The following is a 16,450-nucleotide window of genomic DNA, read 5'->3' as shown; positions in this document are numbered from 1 at the left end:
ATTAACATAAGAAAAAGGGGACCATGGGGGATCAACAGGTACCGCTGAGGCATTGTTGGCTGTATAGAGGGCGCAAGTAGCTACAAGTAGTGCAGTCCCGCTTTAACACAATACCAGGGCCCCAACTTATAGAGAGTTGCGATTGATCCACATCAATCACAAGTCCTCCAATCAATCGCAAGTTTGCAGTCTTCTAACTCTAAATGTACATTGTTGCAATTGATATCAATCGCAAATTAAGTTGCGATTAATTTCAACTCTTTACAAGACAAGGCCCAGGGGTTGTATTCTGAAACTATTTCACCTTGTATTTTTAATAGTAAGATATTCATATTGTTGAAACAAATCTCAATCATCAAGATTCATTGATTGATGAACATTAAAAAAATCACATGAAAAGCATCATAATATAATCATCTATATGTATTTGTAAAGCGCTTAGAGACATTTGTGATAAGCGCTATATAAAAGCTAAATATTATTATTATTATCATTATCATTTTCTATTCACAGGCGCATTCATAGATTGAAATTATCTGAGTTTAGCTTCAAAATATGGTCTTTGTAGACAGGTAGTCTTTCTATACAAGTGGCGCTAAAGCCGGTTTGACTAGATTTACCTGTTCCATCTAGGTATACATCACTGCTGTCTGTCACATGTTTGATTAAGAAGTCAGCAAACCTCAGATCAGCTGTGCTTAGTGCTACCTGCTTCTTCAACTCAGGGTCTAAGATGGTCACTTTACCCTCTTCAACCTAAGTGTAAAGGAAAAAAAGAAAGACAATGACCCAACTTTGTAACACAGGTACAAAGGGATGAACTTTTCTTTTTTATAATCAAAACGTTGAAACAATAATGAAGTGACAAAAACTAATGTACAAAACTGATCATTCCTCTACATAGATGTCAAGGAGCAGCTTTCTTCTTACGGTCAAACTTATCACTGTTCTTAAATATCCAGGCTAGTCTAGTGGTAGTAGTGGTGGGAGTTCGGGAAAGGCCTGGTCCTGGAGACCTTCTGTTTTGGGCTTCCGGTCCAGTTCCAGGCCAGTGGGAATAAGAGCCTTGCAAACCATTTGAAATTGAAATGGTGGACAAGGCAGAAGATAGGATAGCACATGTGAGAGATCTGTGGTCAAGTGGTTTCAGGCGCTTGACTGGAGGTGCAAAGGTCGAGGGTTCAAATCCCGACACAGCACTAATATCCTTTGGCAAGATATTAACCTACACTTGCTTACTCTCCACCCAGGTGTTAAATGGGTTCCCGGTAGGACCGTCATTGTTGGACAAACAGTGTTTGAGCGCCAAGTAACGCCTGGCTGGAATGCTCCCCAGGGAGTGGAAATTGTGCACACAGTGTGTGCGGCAAGCACTGAATCCAATGACCAGGGTGATTGTATATTTGTGAAACGCTTAGAGACATTTGTATTAAGCGCTATATAAAAGGGAAATATTATTATTATTATTATTATTATTCCTACTTACTTCAACGATTACATCCATGAGATGTTTATGATGCTTGAAGAGAGCGTTTGTTGCTCCAATGACGAATGACCTCACGTTGACATCCTGTAGCATGTCGTGTTGCTGAAGGGATATGTAGGGGTGACATAAGGAGCCCTGCAAAAGATCATACAGACAGAAAATGTCTAATTAACCTCAAATGGTTGAACTGTGCATGAATTTATCTTAAACCCCACTGCACTACTTATAGCTATTTGCGCCCTCTATACAGCCAATAATGCCTAAGCATTGCTCGTTGATCCCCATGATGCCCTTTTTCTTATGTTAATTGAGAGCTGATTTGATGAGATAACAACATGACAGTGACTTGAGGTCTAATTCCTCCATGCCAAACTAGTGCAGAGGGGCTTCAAACTACTTGGAAACGCAGTTTCAGGCAAAGTTTCAGGCACAAAGCTTGGCTCTCAGTGTTATTCTCTATTATTCTACTTTGCCTTTCTCTATTCACAGTTCCCCCCCCCCCCTCAGTTCAGGAATAGCTTTGAAACATGAAAAACACTACACCTTAAATTGTACATGGAAATATGTCTCTTCCTAGTACCTGAACATGGGTTACTGGTTGACTATACAGTTATTGACGATTAATTTCCTTTCTACAGAACTTAAACAAACGTGTTACCTGAGTTCCATTGTTTCCTCGATTTGTTGAATTAAACCAAGATTTGTCCCCAATAAGACAGCATCAGCACATGTACATAATCATAACTGATACTCTACCTTGTACCATGCAGGGCAGTAGGAATGATACAATAGTCAACATATTTTAGAACAATCATATGTAAAACAATATTCTAACCTTTCCAAATATTGCGAGTGGAAAGCCAAAGCGATCAAGGTCCATCGGCTCTTGTTGTGGCATGTTTGGAAGAACCACAAAGTCCTCCACTCCACTATATCTGTTCATCTTCATCTCCCCAACACCGTCTTCGAACCCCTGTGACCGTCCACTGCTGACCGTAGAGGACCTCTGACAGCTGCTAATGCCGCTGTCACCGGACTGAATACTAGCGGAGTGCTGATGAAGACGGTCCTGAGTCTGTAGATCGACATCACTGTCTTCTTTGGTATACTCAGAGGCATTACTCTCTTTCCTGGCTTCTAAGGAGTCACCGACTTTATCCCTTTCCTCTGAAAGCAAATCATCCCTGCCGTCGCTGCTCCTCTTTGTGCCACCTTCAAAGAAGTCTCCATAGAGCTCCTGGTCGATGAGATCTATGAGCTCTTCCTCGGGCGACACGTCCTTCGCGATCTTCTTCTTCGATCCGCCACCGCTCGACCCTTGAGACGAGGACCGACTGGTTTTCCTGCTTTCACCGTCGCGTTGAATCACCCCACCGGGAATGTTTTCCTTATCGAATGGATTTGTCCTTGGGATGCCGCCACTGGGTCTTCCTTCCGTCTTTGAGGAACCGTGTGTGCCCATACCTTCATCCTCGTTTGAGTTTGTGTTGGGGTTTCCCAGAGGTATCCTCAAGCACTTCTCGCCGCTATCGCTGCTCTTCTCAGGACTGCTCTCCGTGCTCTTTTGATGACTGTAATTAGGCACGTGAGACATCTTCACATCAAGGTACTCCTCTGTATTGATACCGTAATCCGTGAGCTCGATGGTGGAGATGCGAGGGTTGTAGTGCTTCGGACATGCTGATTTCTCAAGACCGCGCTCGATCATTCCTTGTTGAATAACAAATAAATAAAAATGCCAGATGAGTCAAAACTGTCACACACAGGTAAGATGATACGATTGTAGTTTAATAGCACTTGAGTCGCAAGGTATCAATATAGTCAATATGAAATCATGAGAAAGATGCATATGAATAATTGCAGGTTCTAATCCTAGATAGTCTCTGTCAGTATCAACTAAAACATCCAGTGGCAGTTGTTGCTTGGTCCCATTTTAATGGAGGATAATAATTCATTGCCACTAACTGTTTGCATAAACAATTCAAGTCTTTTGCTAGCTCACTCATAATACACATCAACCACTGAATGATGCCATACACAATGGTTAAGATAACATTTAAGATTACCTCTAAAGCTTATCATTCATCAATCTGCATTTAAACAGTTCCAATAGTTCTGAATATCCTTTTGGTACGGGTAATACTCAGTCACACCAACAAGACGAACAACAACCCCCCCCCCTCCCCCCAAAAAAAAAAAAAATAAATAAAAAAAAAAATAATAATTACATAACCTCTATGGCAAAAAAAAAAAAAAAATTGGCGGTGTGACTGAATTATTACTAGTGCTTGAATTGGTCAAAAAAAAATTTAAACATTCAAATCCTAGCCATAAACTCTATTGAAGTGCAAACCAGTGGAAACAATGTATCTTACCTTAAAAGAAAAGAAAAAACGATATTAAATAGTCTTTTACCTGGGAATAAAGAGACAATAGCCAGAAGTGTATTGCAGAGTTTATGGACAGGCGACGTGTAGAACAGGATTCTTCTCTCTAACATCATTAGCTTAAACAACACCAAGATCTATTAAGGGAACAAGAGAGGAGTTAAAGGCCCACTGCACTACTTGTAGCTACTTGCGCCCTCTATATAACAACCAAAGCCTAATCGGTGACCACTGGTCCCCCATGATCCTCTTTTTCTTATGTTAACTGAGAGCTGAGTTAATGAGGTAACCACCTGTCCAGTGACCTTGCAGAGCGCTCTAATCCCTCCTGTAAACTATGGCAGATAAGCTTTAAAGTTAGATCATTGTGAGGTTTACGGAACAAATCACACCATCTCCTGCTTCTTTGGATCACCTGAAGGAAAATAATACGGCATAGGAAAGAAATTTATTTGAAAAAGAGGATATTTTCGCCCCTTCATGAACACGTTCAAAAAATATATATAAAATTTATGAAATGGTTATTGTCAAATGAAAAATTTCCAATTCTGTAAAACATAATAATGATAATATAATTGTCTTCTATAGCAACAGTATCTGCCATGGGATTTTCTCAAAAGCATCCTACTTATACTGTTTAAACTTGTTTGCCACTCTCCATCCTGGTGTTAAATCAATACCTGGTGGTTGGATTGGCATGTGTACGTTTGTAAAAATGGAACCTGGCCGGAATACTCCCCAGGGAGCGGAGAGCGTGCACTATCATGTGCGGATTAGCAATTGAATTCAATGACCTGGGTTATAATCATCACAATGTTAAACGCTTAGATGGGTAGCATTAAGCGCTATACGAATGTGAATATTATTATATCATTCTTTGTTATTTATTTCTAAAAATGGATGATTAACAAAATAAATGACAATTCTCTAACTATTATTGTAGAGCTGATATCAAATTAAACATAATACCTTGTGTTTGAAAGTTGTGACCAGATCCCTCAACGATAGACCGAGAAAGACTTGAGAATCTTCAGGTATCGTCCTTGGTATACAGTTGTTGAGATTCTCATAGAACTCCTGTACAAAAAACAAAAACAAGCAGCTTTATAAGATTTTTTACAGTAGAAAGTTATCATGAGGAAAAATTGATTGTTGTTTATGTAGCACTGTTTTCCATTCCTACTTCACAAGAATCTTCACTCTACTACAACATTATTTATTGTAAATTTAGTCTTTGTAGACAGGTGGTCTTTTTATACAGGTGGTCGTTGAAAAGTATGTTTGACTCCATCACTGATTTATTAATTTAATTTGCCAACTTGATTTTGCTTTGTCATGCACTGTATGTCACTTTTATGACTATGATATTTTTTTTTTTTCGTGTTTTTTAATGTTTTTTTTTTATATATAAAATATCCAAAATATCTACATGTATACTGGTGATTAGCCTTGACATGCTGGTATTTAGTTGTTCCGTGTTTATAGACATTAAATTTTATCGCCATTTTTTCTCTTAATATTATTGTTTGTTAATTTTGTGTTACTTTGCATTTTTGTAAATATATGTCTGAACATGTATGTATATTTGTTTTTTATGAACCACATGTGGAAAATAAACTTGAACTTGAACTTGATTAAAAAGTACTTTTGAACTTCATACCTTAAAAAAATGTATTTATTGAATTAATCAAATATCTGTGAACCTACAAAACATTATCCACATTTGTACTTTTGTCTAGTGACAGTACGGAACACATCCAGTAGACAAGTAGCAAGAAATACTGATTACCGGTACAGGAAAACAAAATATGGAAGAGTCTATAAGCTTTTTGAACGGAAAGTGATACTTGATACAAAACAGTAATAAGTGGTACTTAAAATTAATGAGAGCTATACAGATACATGTAGGTCTAGGTTAGTCACATGCACATTATCAATAAATAAATTATGACAAAATAAAGACATTTATGACAAAGTAATTCTTTAAGTTTTGACAAGGTAATTAAGTTTTCATGATGATAGCTTCATGTAGTTGGAATGGGCTGTAGAAACATCCTGTGATGTGGAATATCTTTTAAAGGTATTACGTTTCATGCGTTACAAAAAAATACAACTAATATGTAGAAAGTCTGACTTCATTTCCTGTTTAGTTATTTGACTATTACCCCGTTGTCAATGGCAACTGGGTACCTCCTAACCAAAGCATATAGGAATGAGAATATTCAGCAGTCTATAGGTTAAATGTAGCCTACAGAGAGCAACGTTGACACAAATAAATTATTCACAAGGGCCTTTCACATTGAGAGCAATTAGCATGATTTAAAAATTGATCACCGATATAAAAGAGATTTGAATTACCATTGTTTCTTGTGAGTGCAGGGAAGCTTGCATTTGACGGTTTTTGACCACATATTTATGGTCTTTAAATGTCTTCTAATTAAGAAAGTCCACTCATGTTTCATTTATAATTAATTGCTGCACAAGTATCCTAATTTAATACTCATTCAGAAAATCCAGTTTTACTTTCATATGATGTCCATAAATTTCACAGCGAGGTTAAGTTCCTTATATCTCAAACAAAAAGCTTTGATTGTGTCGGTACTTGTACAGTAGCCTCTTTCTGACATTTGAATTTGCCCATGAAACGAATAGCCCACAAGGCCAGCGACATCGGTCCCTTGAACTTTCTGGAAGTTTCTTCTTTTCAATATTTGCTCATGTCTCACGTTTTGTTGGTCTACTAGCTGGGATGGCCCCATTTGCAAATGGTCAAACTCTCTTTAAGTTCAAAAGACAAAGTATACAACCCAAATTTTATATCCTATTATAACTAATACTTGCGACAAAATTCGACAAAGATAATCTTGTCTTCAAACTTGAAATTCAAAATGGGTTCATGAATTTTGTTGATTTATTTGTAGATACCGGTATCATGGAATAAAGTTATATGATTTCAAACTTGTCTCCCAAAATTTCTCTTTGTCACTCAAATACTTTGTAAACTTAGGACATTGTCAAGATAAAATTGTCTGTTCCAAGCCAGAAAAATATTAAGGCTGTATTAGACCCTTCTGGCTGCAAACAGATGAAATGAACCCTCCTTCGAGTTTGAACCCTCTGTTTCCTTGGAAACCAGTTTAATTGGGGTTATCTTGCATTATTTATAACCATGATTCAGGGGCAGGCACCTCACCCGACATGGTCAATAGACCCTACCCTCAATAGATGTATGCACAGCTGCCTACGGACAAGGCCATGTAATACATTACACTTATAATTATTACAAAATAAACTAAATTCTCACTCCAAGCTTACTATTATTTTTTGTATATATTTTTTGTATTATATCTGCACTAGTTTGGCCAGGAGGGATTATACCTCCCTGCATGGTCACTGACATGTGGTTATCTAATCATATCAGCTCTCAATTAACATCAGAAAAAGGGGACCATGGGGGACCAATGGTTACCGATTAGGCATTGTTTGCAATGTAGAGGGCGCAAGTAGATACAAGTAGTGCAGTGGGGCTTTAAAGTGAGGAGTCATTGTGATGTGGTTATGAATGGTGGAGCAATCTTCTTTAAACTTTCCAAAAACTTTCAACAAACTATTAAAGTTGTGCCATTGTGAAATTTTGTCTTAAATATTTTTGGTGCAGTTTTATCAATACGTTCTTCTTCTTCTTCTCCTCCTCCTTCTTTTATTCATCTTCATTCCCTTCTTCATTGTTCTTCTCCTTCATTCTTAAGGTTTAGGGTTATTGAAGTGCTAGGCTAATACATACATGTACATGTACATGCATCCACTCTGTTCATAGGTCAAGTGTGATTGTCAGGTGACCTACTTGAGTAGGCTCCTTCAAATAGGTCACAGATAAATAAATCACCACTGAAGGAGATGATAGAGTAGTCTTGCGTCAACCTCTTAATAAAATGGGGGAGGGAAATTGGCAGACTACCCAGTCATATCACTGAAAGTCAAGTCTGGGCCCCATTTCACAAAACTTGTCATTAGTAACAAAGGAGACACTTTTTGTGATAAGCTACTGAAATCCTTGCTTCTGATTGGTTATCAGCAGATTTGTCAATGATTTTTGTCATTTGTTATTGAAAAAAGGCTTTGTGAAACGGGTCCCTGGATTTGACCTGGGTGGCTCCCAGGAGGATAGATCAACATTAGGCCTGTCTTCATCAGCTCGAGTTTGCCAAATAACCCGCCATTTTCAGATTTGGGATATTATACCGAAGCTCGAAATTGCGTCTTCACCAGACGGATACGCTTATTACAAACTAGCTTGGACGAGCCCAAAGTAGCCCACCTTTTATTTCCCAAAGTGCAGGCTATTTTGGAAACAAGACCAAGATTTCTCGAGATATTTCTCGCCCAAATATCCCGCTAATTGCAACTGCAGGCTGATGATGACGCAAATTAGCTGTAAATTCGCGATCGGAATAGTTAAAATTTCTCGACCTGATGAAAACAGCATACCTGCCAACATTTGAAAATGAGAATTAAGAATTTTTAGGACGGTATGTCTTCGAAAATAAGAAATCTGTACCCTTAACAGGCGTTCGCACATGCAGCGGCAGTGTAACTGGCAATACGCGGTAAATCTGTGCAAAAAAGCAAATACAAACTCGCTGCTCAATCATGCAGCCCTTCAACGCACGCAATACGTGAACTCTCACATCGCGGCATATGATAAAACAAGCTTAATTTGGCTTAAGAAAATTTTGAAAATCCGGAATATTCCGGATTTTGGGGTCCTAAAAATCCAGAAAAACAGAATATTCTGGATTATTCGGAAGGGTTGGCAGGTATGAGACAGGCCTTATGACAATGAATATGGTACTACCAGATTTGGTGATGAAGACGAGATAAGAAAAGGAGAGGGAAGATCAGGGTTTAATTGGTCTTCGTAATTAGGATCAAGATGATTCATTCTATGATCTCAATCATTTCAACTCACCTTTAAGCTAAGTGATTTTTTAAATTGTAATAATACACTATTATTCTGGATTCCTTTATCCAGACAGACACAGAGAACAGAATGCATTTTGGGGGAGACTCCCCTGCAAAATGCTGTTTGCAAAACCAACAGTCGCAACCCAGCTGGATGGGGGCAATACTAATAATCAGCTTGGATGAACCTTCTTTTAAAAGTATATTAGAAGGAAAAAATGTATGCATAATTCAAACCCTTTGTTTCAATTGAAAATTTCCACCGGCACCCTTTAAAATGGAATGAAATTTGGTTTAATTCCTTCAAAACTAAGGAAGCAAAACCACTAGGGATGACTATTTCTAAGGATGTTTGTGTCTGACTCTCCAGGCCTGTCATCATCAGCTCAAAATTTTGCCAAATATCCCGCTATTTGAACTATCCCGATTGCAAATTATCTAGTTAATTTGCGTCTTTATCAGCTCGACGTTACAATTAGTGGGATACTTGGTTGAGATAATCATCCGAAGATATCTTAAGCTAGTTTGCAAAATATCCCGCTATTTGTCTGGCGCGTTTTCACCATCCCGAAGACTCGCACTATGCGCGAACGCTGAGCAAAATATCTCAAGCTTGAGTTTCAAGTTTCAAGGTCAAATCGCGAGCTGATGAAGACGCACTTTGTAACTTTGGGATTATTTCCCAAATCAGAGATAGTGGGTTATTTGCCAATCTCGAGCTGATGAGGACAGGCCTTTTGTCTGTCTGTGTGTCTGTCTGGATAAAGGATCTCTGGGGATAAAATGTCAGTCAATACCTGAAGTATTTTCGTCTTGGAGAAATCCCGCTCACAGAAATATGCGTGAGTGATGAGCTCCAGCTTAGCCTGGATCAAACCATACAACGGCTGCAAGGGGGAAGAAAAAATGAAAAAGAAGGAAATCAATTAGGTTATGAAAACATAGGTGATGCATCTAAGGCAAAATTCATGTACAGCAACATTTAATTCAGTTGGTATTAACTATTAAACATGAAAAGAAAAAGAAATCCACTAAATTCAGCAATATTAGTTTTCAACATACTGTAAGACTGGGTAGCTTTAAACTTACAAATGATACAGTATATATTTCCATCCATAACAGTACATGCCACAATATTTAGGCTTTATCCAAAAGGTGAGCGTTTTTTCTATCTTTCTCTTTTCTTAAAAAATAAATAAAGAATTATTATGGAATTAATACAACAACAACAACAACAACAAATTACTGACTGTATGAATTAAGAATTAATCTTTTATAAACATATAACAACAGCAACATGATATTGTCTCGATATGAATTAAGAATTAATCTTTAATAGATACAACATCAACAACATAAAACTCTTCTGCTTTTGAGAAAAATTGTATATAAAAATTTACCGGTGCTCCCGATAAATTTGGATGAATTTCAAATAGCGCCTACGGCCGTACAATGGTTGCTGCGACCATGAAAATCTCAGAATATGTAGTTGTGATTTTATAATTTCCAAACGGGAATAGCTAATCGGTCAATTTTAGTCAAGAAACATTGTTTAATAGCAGAATTAATAGCTTGACCTTGAGAGGGAGCTATACAACATAAGTAGTTTGTTATTTAAAATGTCATAACTTAAGACTCTATTTCAACCGCGACAACGATCAATGACTATTGTATGATCTCATATGCTTCCAATATGTTCATTTGAACCAAATTCATGACCCCTTACCAAACTTTGTATTACCTTTAATTTGGCATGTATTCATGCACATGATGACATACATTATACTGACAGTATAGTAAACAATCTTAAGGTCAAGGTGGGGAGGAAGGGGATCTTATTTTAGGCACCCAGTCGTCACTCTAATTTGTCCTTATGAAATTAAATATTACTGCCATATCTATATGTACTTTCTTGGCCCACTAATAGTACATGTACATCAATTTGGGTGTGTTTTTCCCAGATTAATCAGTCCTTTGGGCTTTTGCCAATCCAAATGAAGATCTCCTTTCTAGATCAATGCCTTGAGCCTTGAAAATATCATTTACTTAAAGGTAATTCTTCTATAATTGGAAGTGTAGTTGCAGAAAAACTGGCTGCAAGTCAATCAGAATTGTTTCTAATTAATGCAGTACTGTTTGTTGGTTGTTTGGACTGGCAAAAAATACCAATAAAATAATGAAATTCAAAAGCCTGCTGTGATACAGTACTATTAATGACTCTTCCATGTTACGTCCAGCAGTACCGGCATCTAATTGATCTCTCTGCATGCAATTTACAGTGCACAGGTCTTCATGTACATGTGTACATGGAACTCTTACTCCCCCCCCCCCCCCCCCCCCCTTAAAAAAGAAGAAGATAGAGGTAAAATGTCAATTTTGCCGATATTCAACAAGATATCAAGATCAATTCAGATATCAACTCCAATCCAAAAGTTCTTTGATATCTACTGTATGGGCTTTTTCTTGCAGTTACAAAGTGCTGCATACTGTGCTCACACATGATTCAAGAACCTTGCAGTACACACCAATACTTATATGCTACATGGATCCACTTTCTCTGATCCATTCCACACTATTTCTTTCACAATTATGCAATCGCATGACCATGCAGAACTCAACTTTAACTTTAAAGATGAAGGTGAGTTCTGGTCATGCGATTGCATTGTGAAAGAAATGGTGTGGAATCGACCAGAAAAGGTTGATTATCTAGCATATAAGAATTTGTGTGTAAGGTTCTGGAATCATCAAAATGATAAGAAATTTGGCCAAGTCTTGGTAAAGTTACAAACACTGTACACAGAAAGATGTATAAGGGACTACACGAACTCATGGCGTAAAAATCCTACCCCCGAGTTTTACGATGTTACATGACATATTTAGAATATGAAGGCATTTGAAGAGCCATGCTTTTCAGGGAACATGTCTTATCTGATGTTCTTCCACACTTGCATAATAACGCTCACAAATTATTTTTCACCTTTCCCAGAACTCAACCTTCTCTTTAAGTGTAATAAATTAGGATGGTTCTCAACCGCAATGCGATTGTTGTATCATCTTCACATGCACTTGAACTACAATGAGAATACTTCATCATCTTTCAGTTGCTTTCAGTTGCTTTCAGTTGCGCTTTCCGTTGCACTGTCAGTAGTGGTGTCAGTTGCACCACTCCAAAGCTTTAAAATGACCTACCACTAGATTAAAGGTAAAGACCAGTATTGGAAACGCCCCAATTTCAAAAAATGAAATGGAAGCTCTCATTACCAATCATGTGAAAGAATATGTTTTGACTAATACATGATGACAAAAAATTTGCCGGGAAACCGCCTACTAATTCATATATTTGGTAAATTTGTTTCTCTCATGGTCTGTGAGAGATATAGGGTAGTCCCATATACATCTTTCTGTGTATATTGCTTGTAACTTTACGAAGAATGGGCCAAATTTCTTATCATTTTGATGATTCCAGAACCTTGCAGATGCTAGATGTTAGATGATCGACCTTTTCTGATCGATTCCACAACGTTTCTTTCACAATGCAATCGCATGACCATAACTGGTCTTTACCTTTAAGAAAAACTTTGTCTGATGCTGTCTTCAAAGACACACTTGTTTTTTCAGGTGCTTATTATAGTTTTTTTTATTGTGTCTGTACAGAAGTACTGTTACTGTTAGGGGTTCTTTTTTCATCACAGCACTGTAGAGTACATGTACATGTATATTAGCAGTAGTGGTGGTTATTTTACCTGACTGCTATTAAGAAAGCAAAAATCAAATGCATGTTAGTAATTAAAGCAAGCAGAGGACCGACGACATTAGGTCCTCTCCGAAAGGGCACTAGTGCATTGTTTGGTTTTGAACCCGGGTTGCCAAATTACGAGACCACTGCTCTACCAACTGAACGAGCTATCGCGCTATAGTAGCTGCACTATGTAAATTGATCTTACTTTTATTACTATCTGCATGTATAGATGGTATGATTTACTTTAAATTACTTCTAAGGAGAAAGAATATACATGTCCTTCATGTACATGAAGTACACAAAGAATTCTAGTCCTTTTTCTTCTTCTTCTCCTTCCTCTTCATTTAATATATATCCGCTTTTATTGTACACCATAAAAAACCACTTCCTTATTGCTAAACCTTACATGTGACTTGGAATTTATCCAACCTAAGTGTTTTTTCACTGAAAAGTACAATTTTACTATCAATAAAGTGAAGCTAATTCATAAAAACATAAATGCCATTATAGGTATAAATGCTTCAGAATATTTCCATTCAAAATATGAATCAAGTTGAAAGAGTTCAGTTGTTTTATTTATACATGTATTATCTGCTTTTTCACTATAAAAAACACTTCCTTATTGCTACAATTGTATACAACCAGGACTTTGAATTTATCTAACCAAAGAGTTTTCAAAGATAAATTTTGCAATCAAAGTAAATATCTGTGACTAATTTATAAATGCCACTATACATGTTTTAAATTTGTTCAATATGAAATATGAATCAGTGCAAAGTTCAATTGCCTTATTGTCATGGAGGTAGTGGAGAAAGAAATACAATTAAATTTACCTTTAGCTATAGTTCGAACACGCACTAGCCCCCCCCCCCCCCCCATCTTTTGTTGCATTCCTTTTTAGTGAGTGAGGTTTTCAGTTTACAGTTTAAAAATTGCTGAATATTTAAACAAGCCATCTACTCAGAGCTGCCAACCTTGTGCGACCAAAAAAAGGAATCATGATGGCAAAAAAAAAGGAATTTCAAGCAAAAAAAAAGGAATTCATAAAAACGAAACTTACAACCACGCACGACACACTTCCAATCCAGAAATGTTAATTCATCATGCTGTTTTTTCCATACAAGCAGGAATTTTGTTGGTGGTTATTTTGGTATTATCGGCATTTCATTCTTTTCAAGTATGTTTTAAATTTTGTTTTCTGTTGAATTTGTGATCAAATCACCATTTTAGGGCAGTTGTTTGACGTGTAAAAAAAAGCTCTGTCTACTGCATGATAAACAATTTAGGTATTGTCAGCTTTCAACTCATTCATGTACATATGTACATGAATAGCATACACATACTTTACATATGATTTTAAGAAATGAATGATGTGCAGAGAAAGATCAATTTATCCTCGTTACAGTATGTCACAGTATGTGGCTATTGGCTAAACTTCATTTTATACTTCCTGTTACTCTTGGCTCACTCTCTCTCCTTTTCTATCTTTTTGAAACCTACTTTAGAGTACATGTTATACTTTAATGTACTACTAGCAGGACCCGTGTAAAATCCACGGGATTCTAGGGGAGGGGGCCAAATAGATAGATAGATAGAGGCCTATGTGCTATCCAAAAAAAAATAGATTATCTTTATATAGAGAATTTTTATAATATATGCTGTTTGACCATAAATGGCGCATCGTAAAACAAACTATGTCAGATAGGATCTCGATAATTACGATTTATTTGCATTATTAATGTTGTGATTTCAATGTAGTTTCATGAAAAGACTACATATGCAGAGGCTTGGATTATGATTATGTTGGCATTGTTCACAAAATGTGTACAATTATTTTCAAAGTAAAGATTTTACGCAAAAAATCGGACGGTTTGTGCACAAATTGACTCGACTGTGTGTGGGACTGTGAGCGTAGAATCCAGTGAAAGATTTTTTTTTCGGGGACTCGATCTATATCAAATTTTGGGAAAATTTGGGGGGGGGGCTACTTTTTTATCTTTCGGGGGCTCATTTTTCTTGGGCTAATTTTTCATTAATTCATTTAAAGATGCAGTTTGTTTAGTTTAGTAGCGTAGTGTTACGTAAAAAAAGGCGTACTTTCTGCGTCAAGTTTCTACGCCGAAAGTACGCGAATTTTGTTAAACATATTAAATTGTTTGCGTCCATCTTGCGTTCCTCAGGGTATGGTAACGTAGGCCAGCGTACTCTCAGCTCAGCGTAGTTGGTACGCAACTCTACTATGGACCCTACGCCAATTAGTGATCGACCTGCCAGTGTCACAAATAAGGTATTAAAAATATGCTCATCTGACCGTAATTAAATGCCCAAAACCCCCGAGCTTTCAGGGGTTCAGCCCTTTGTACCCGTGGACACCACGCCTGCACTCAAATCGCTTTGAGTTACCTGACCCCCCCCCCCATACTTTAAAAATTGATTTGATGCAAGAAATGTATCATACTAAAAGTATTATCATGTATTTAAACGACCATGACGACCGTCTGATTTTCTTGTGAAAACTTTACTTTGAAAAATGATTATCGAAATTCAGTATACAACTATACATGGCCAGAATAATCACAATCTAAGCCCAGGTTTCATACATCTATTCACGAAACTATATTGAAATCGGGGCAATAATAGCAATTTCAAAGTGTTGTTTAGACTCTCCTCACACCACGGACAGGCCTGGCTACTCAGGTCACCGCTACTCCATGCTCACACACTCAGCTCCGACAGCAGCGCTCAGCTGCGGTGGCAATACACTGTGGAAACTTTACTTTGAAAAATGATTATCAAAATTCAGCATACAACTATACATGGACAGAATAATCACAATCTAAGCTCAGGTTTCATACCTCTATAGTCACGAAACTATATTGAAATAGGGGCAATAAGAGCAATTTCAAAATGTTGTCGAGTCTACTCTATAGCTCAGCTCAGCTCAGCTCACCTCACCTCACACACAGTCACAGTTCCGACAGTGCTCGACAGCAGTGGCGCACTGCACTGCCCGTGCCTCACGGCAGCTAGCTTGCAACTGAACTGTCAGTTACGATACGATGAATTTCTTGTGAAAAAACTACTTTGAAGAATGATTTTCAAAATTCAGTAAACATGGACAGATTAATACCAAAGTAGCCCTGCTTGCATACCTCTATTCACGTAAACTATATACAAATCACGGCAATCATCATAGAATCAGAGTCGAACCGACTGAGCTGTGCGTGTGACGGTGAGCGTAGAATCATCGCAAACATTATACACGTACGTTCGTACACACAGCAGGTCCGCCTGGCCTACAAAGCATATCCTATAGAAAGACGCATAGCACGGGTAAGCTCAACCCGTTGAGCGTACATATTGGCTACATCCCATCACCCGGGTGAGTCGTCTGTTGATGTGTATTTCTCTTACACGCTACAAAGCGAATCCTATAGCAAGAGGCCTTACTCGGGATACGTCGCAGCTTTTTCAATAAGACTTGCTACACCCGTTGACGCGAGTGGATTCTCGTCCATCGTGTGTCTCTTCGTCTCTCTTTGATAATTAGACAGAGGGCGGGTGCACGCCTTGCCGACTCGCTCTCGCGGGTTCGTCGCCTCCTCGCAATCCGCGACGCCCGCCGTGCTCTCGTCCGCCCGTCCTCCCCGGCCGCCCCGAAACCGCGTTTAACGGCATGGACGTCGATCGCGGGGTCGACGTGGGACGCGGGTTACGGGAGACAGGCCTCATGGAATTGTGCCGCCGTCCCCGCGCCACGGCGGAGGCGGGCGGGGTCGGGGAAAGACGTTTTTGAGGAACCGTTTTGCCCCGTGTTGGACCCCCCGCGGCGATTTTGCGTATTAATAATATAGATGCCACATTTATAATTTGAAC

The 16,450-nt window shown here is 38.1% G+C and overlaps 1 protein-coding gene across 1 annotated transcript in view; it reads right to left on the bottom strand.

Annotated features, from left to right (window-relative positions):
* LOC591009 (late secretory pathway protein AVL9 homolog) overlaps positions 1-16,450 on the bottom strand; it is a 34,153-nt gene that overhangs the window by 3,918 nt on the left and 13,785 nt on the right. The window contains exons 5-10 of the mRNA XM_030990323.1: positions 9,633-9,722; positions 4,843-4,950; positions 3,902-4,010; positions 2,322-3,196; positions 1,487-1,621; positions 621-756 (exon numbers count right to left, since the gene is read on the bottom strand). Of these exons, the coding sequence (XP_030846183.1) occupies positions 621-756; positions 1,487-1,621; positions 2,322-3,196; positions 3,902-4,010; positions 4,843-4,950; positions 9,633-9,722 (1,453 nt within the window). The remainder of the gene's footprint in view (positions 1-620; positions 757-1,486; positions 1,622-2,321; positions 3,197-3,901; positions 4,011-4,842; positions 4,951-9,632; positions 9,723-16,450) is intronic.

The sequence above is a fragment of the Strongylocentrotus purpuratus genome, unplaced genomic scaffold (genome assembly GCF_000002235.5).
Source record: "Strongylocentrotus purpuratus isolate Spur 01 unplaced genomic scaffold, Spur_5.0 spur5_scaffold_19, whole genome shotgun sequence".
NCBI lineage: Eukaryota > Metazoa > Echinodermata > Echinoidea > Camarodonta > Strongylocentrotidae > Strongylocentrotus > Strongylocentrotus purpuratus.
The sequence above is the reverse complement of the archived record's forward strand: the minus strand, read 5'-3'. Positions and strand labels throughout refer to the sequence as shown.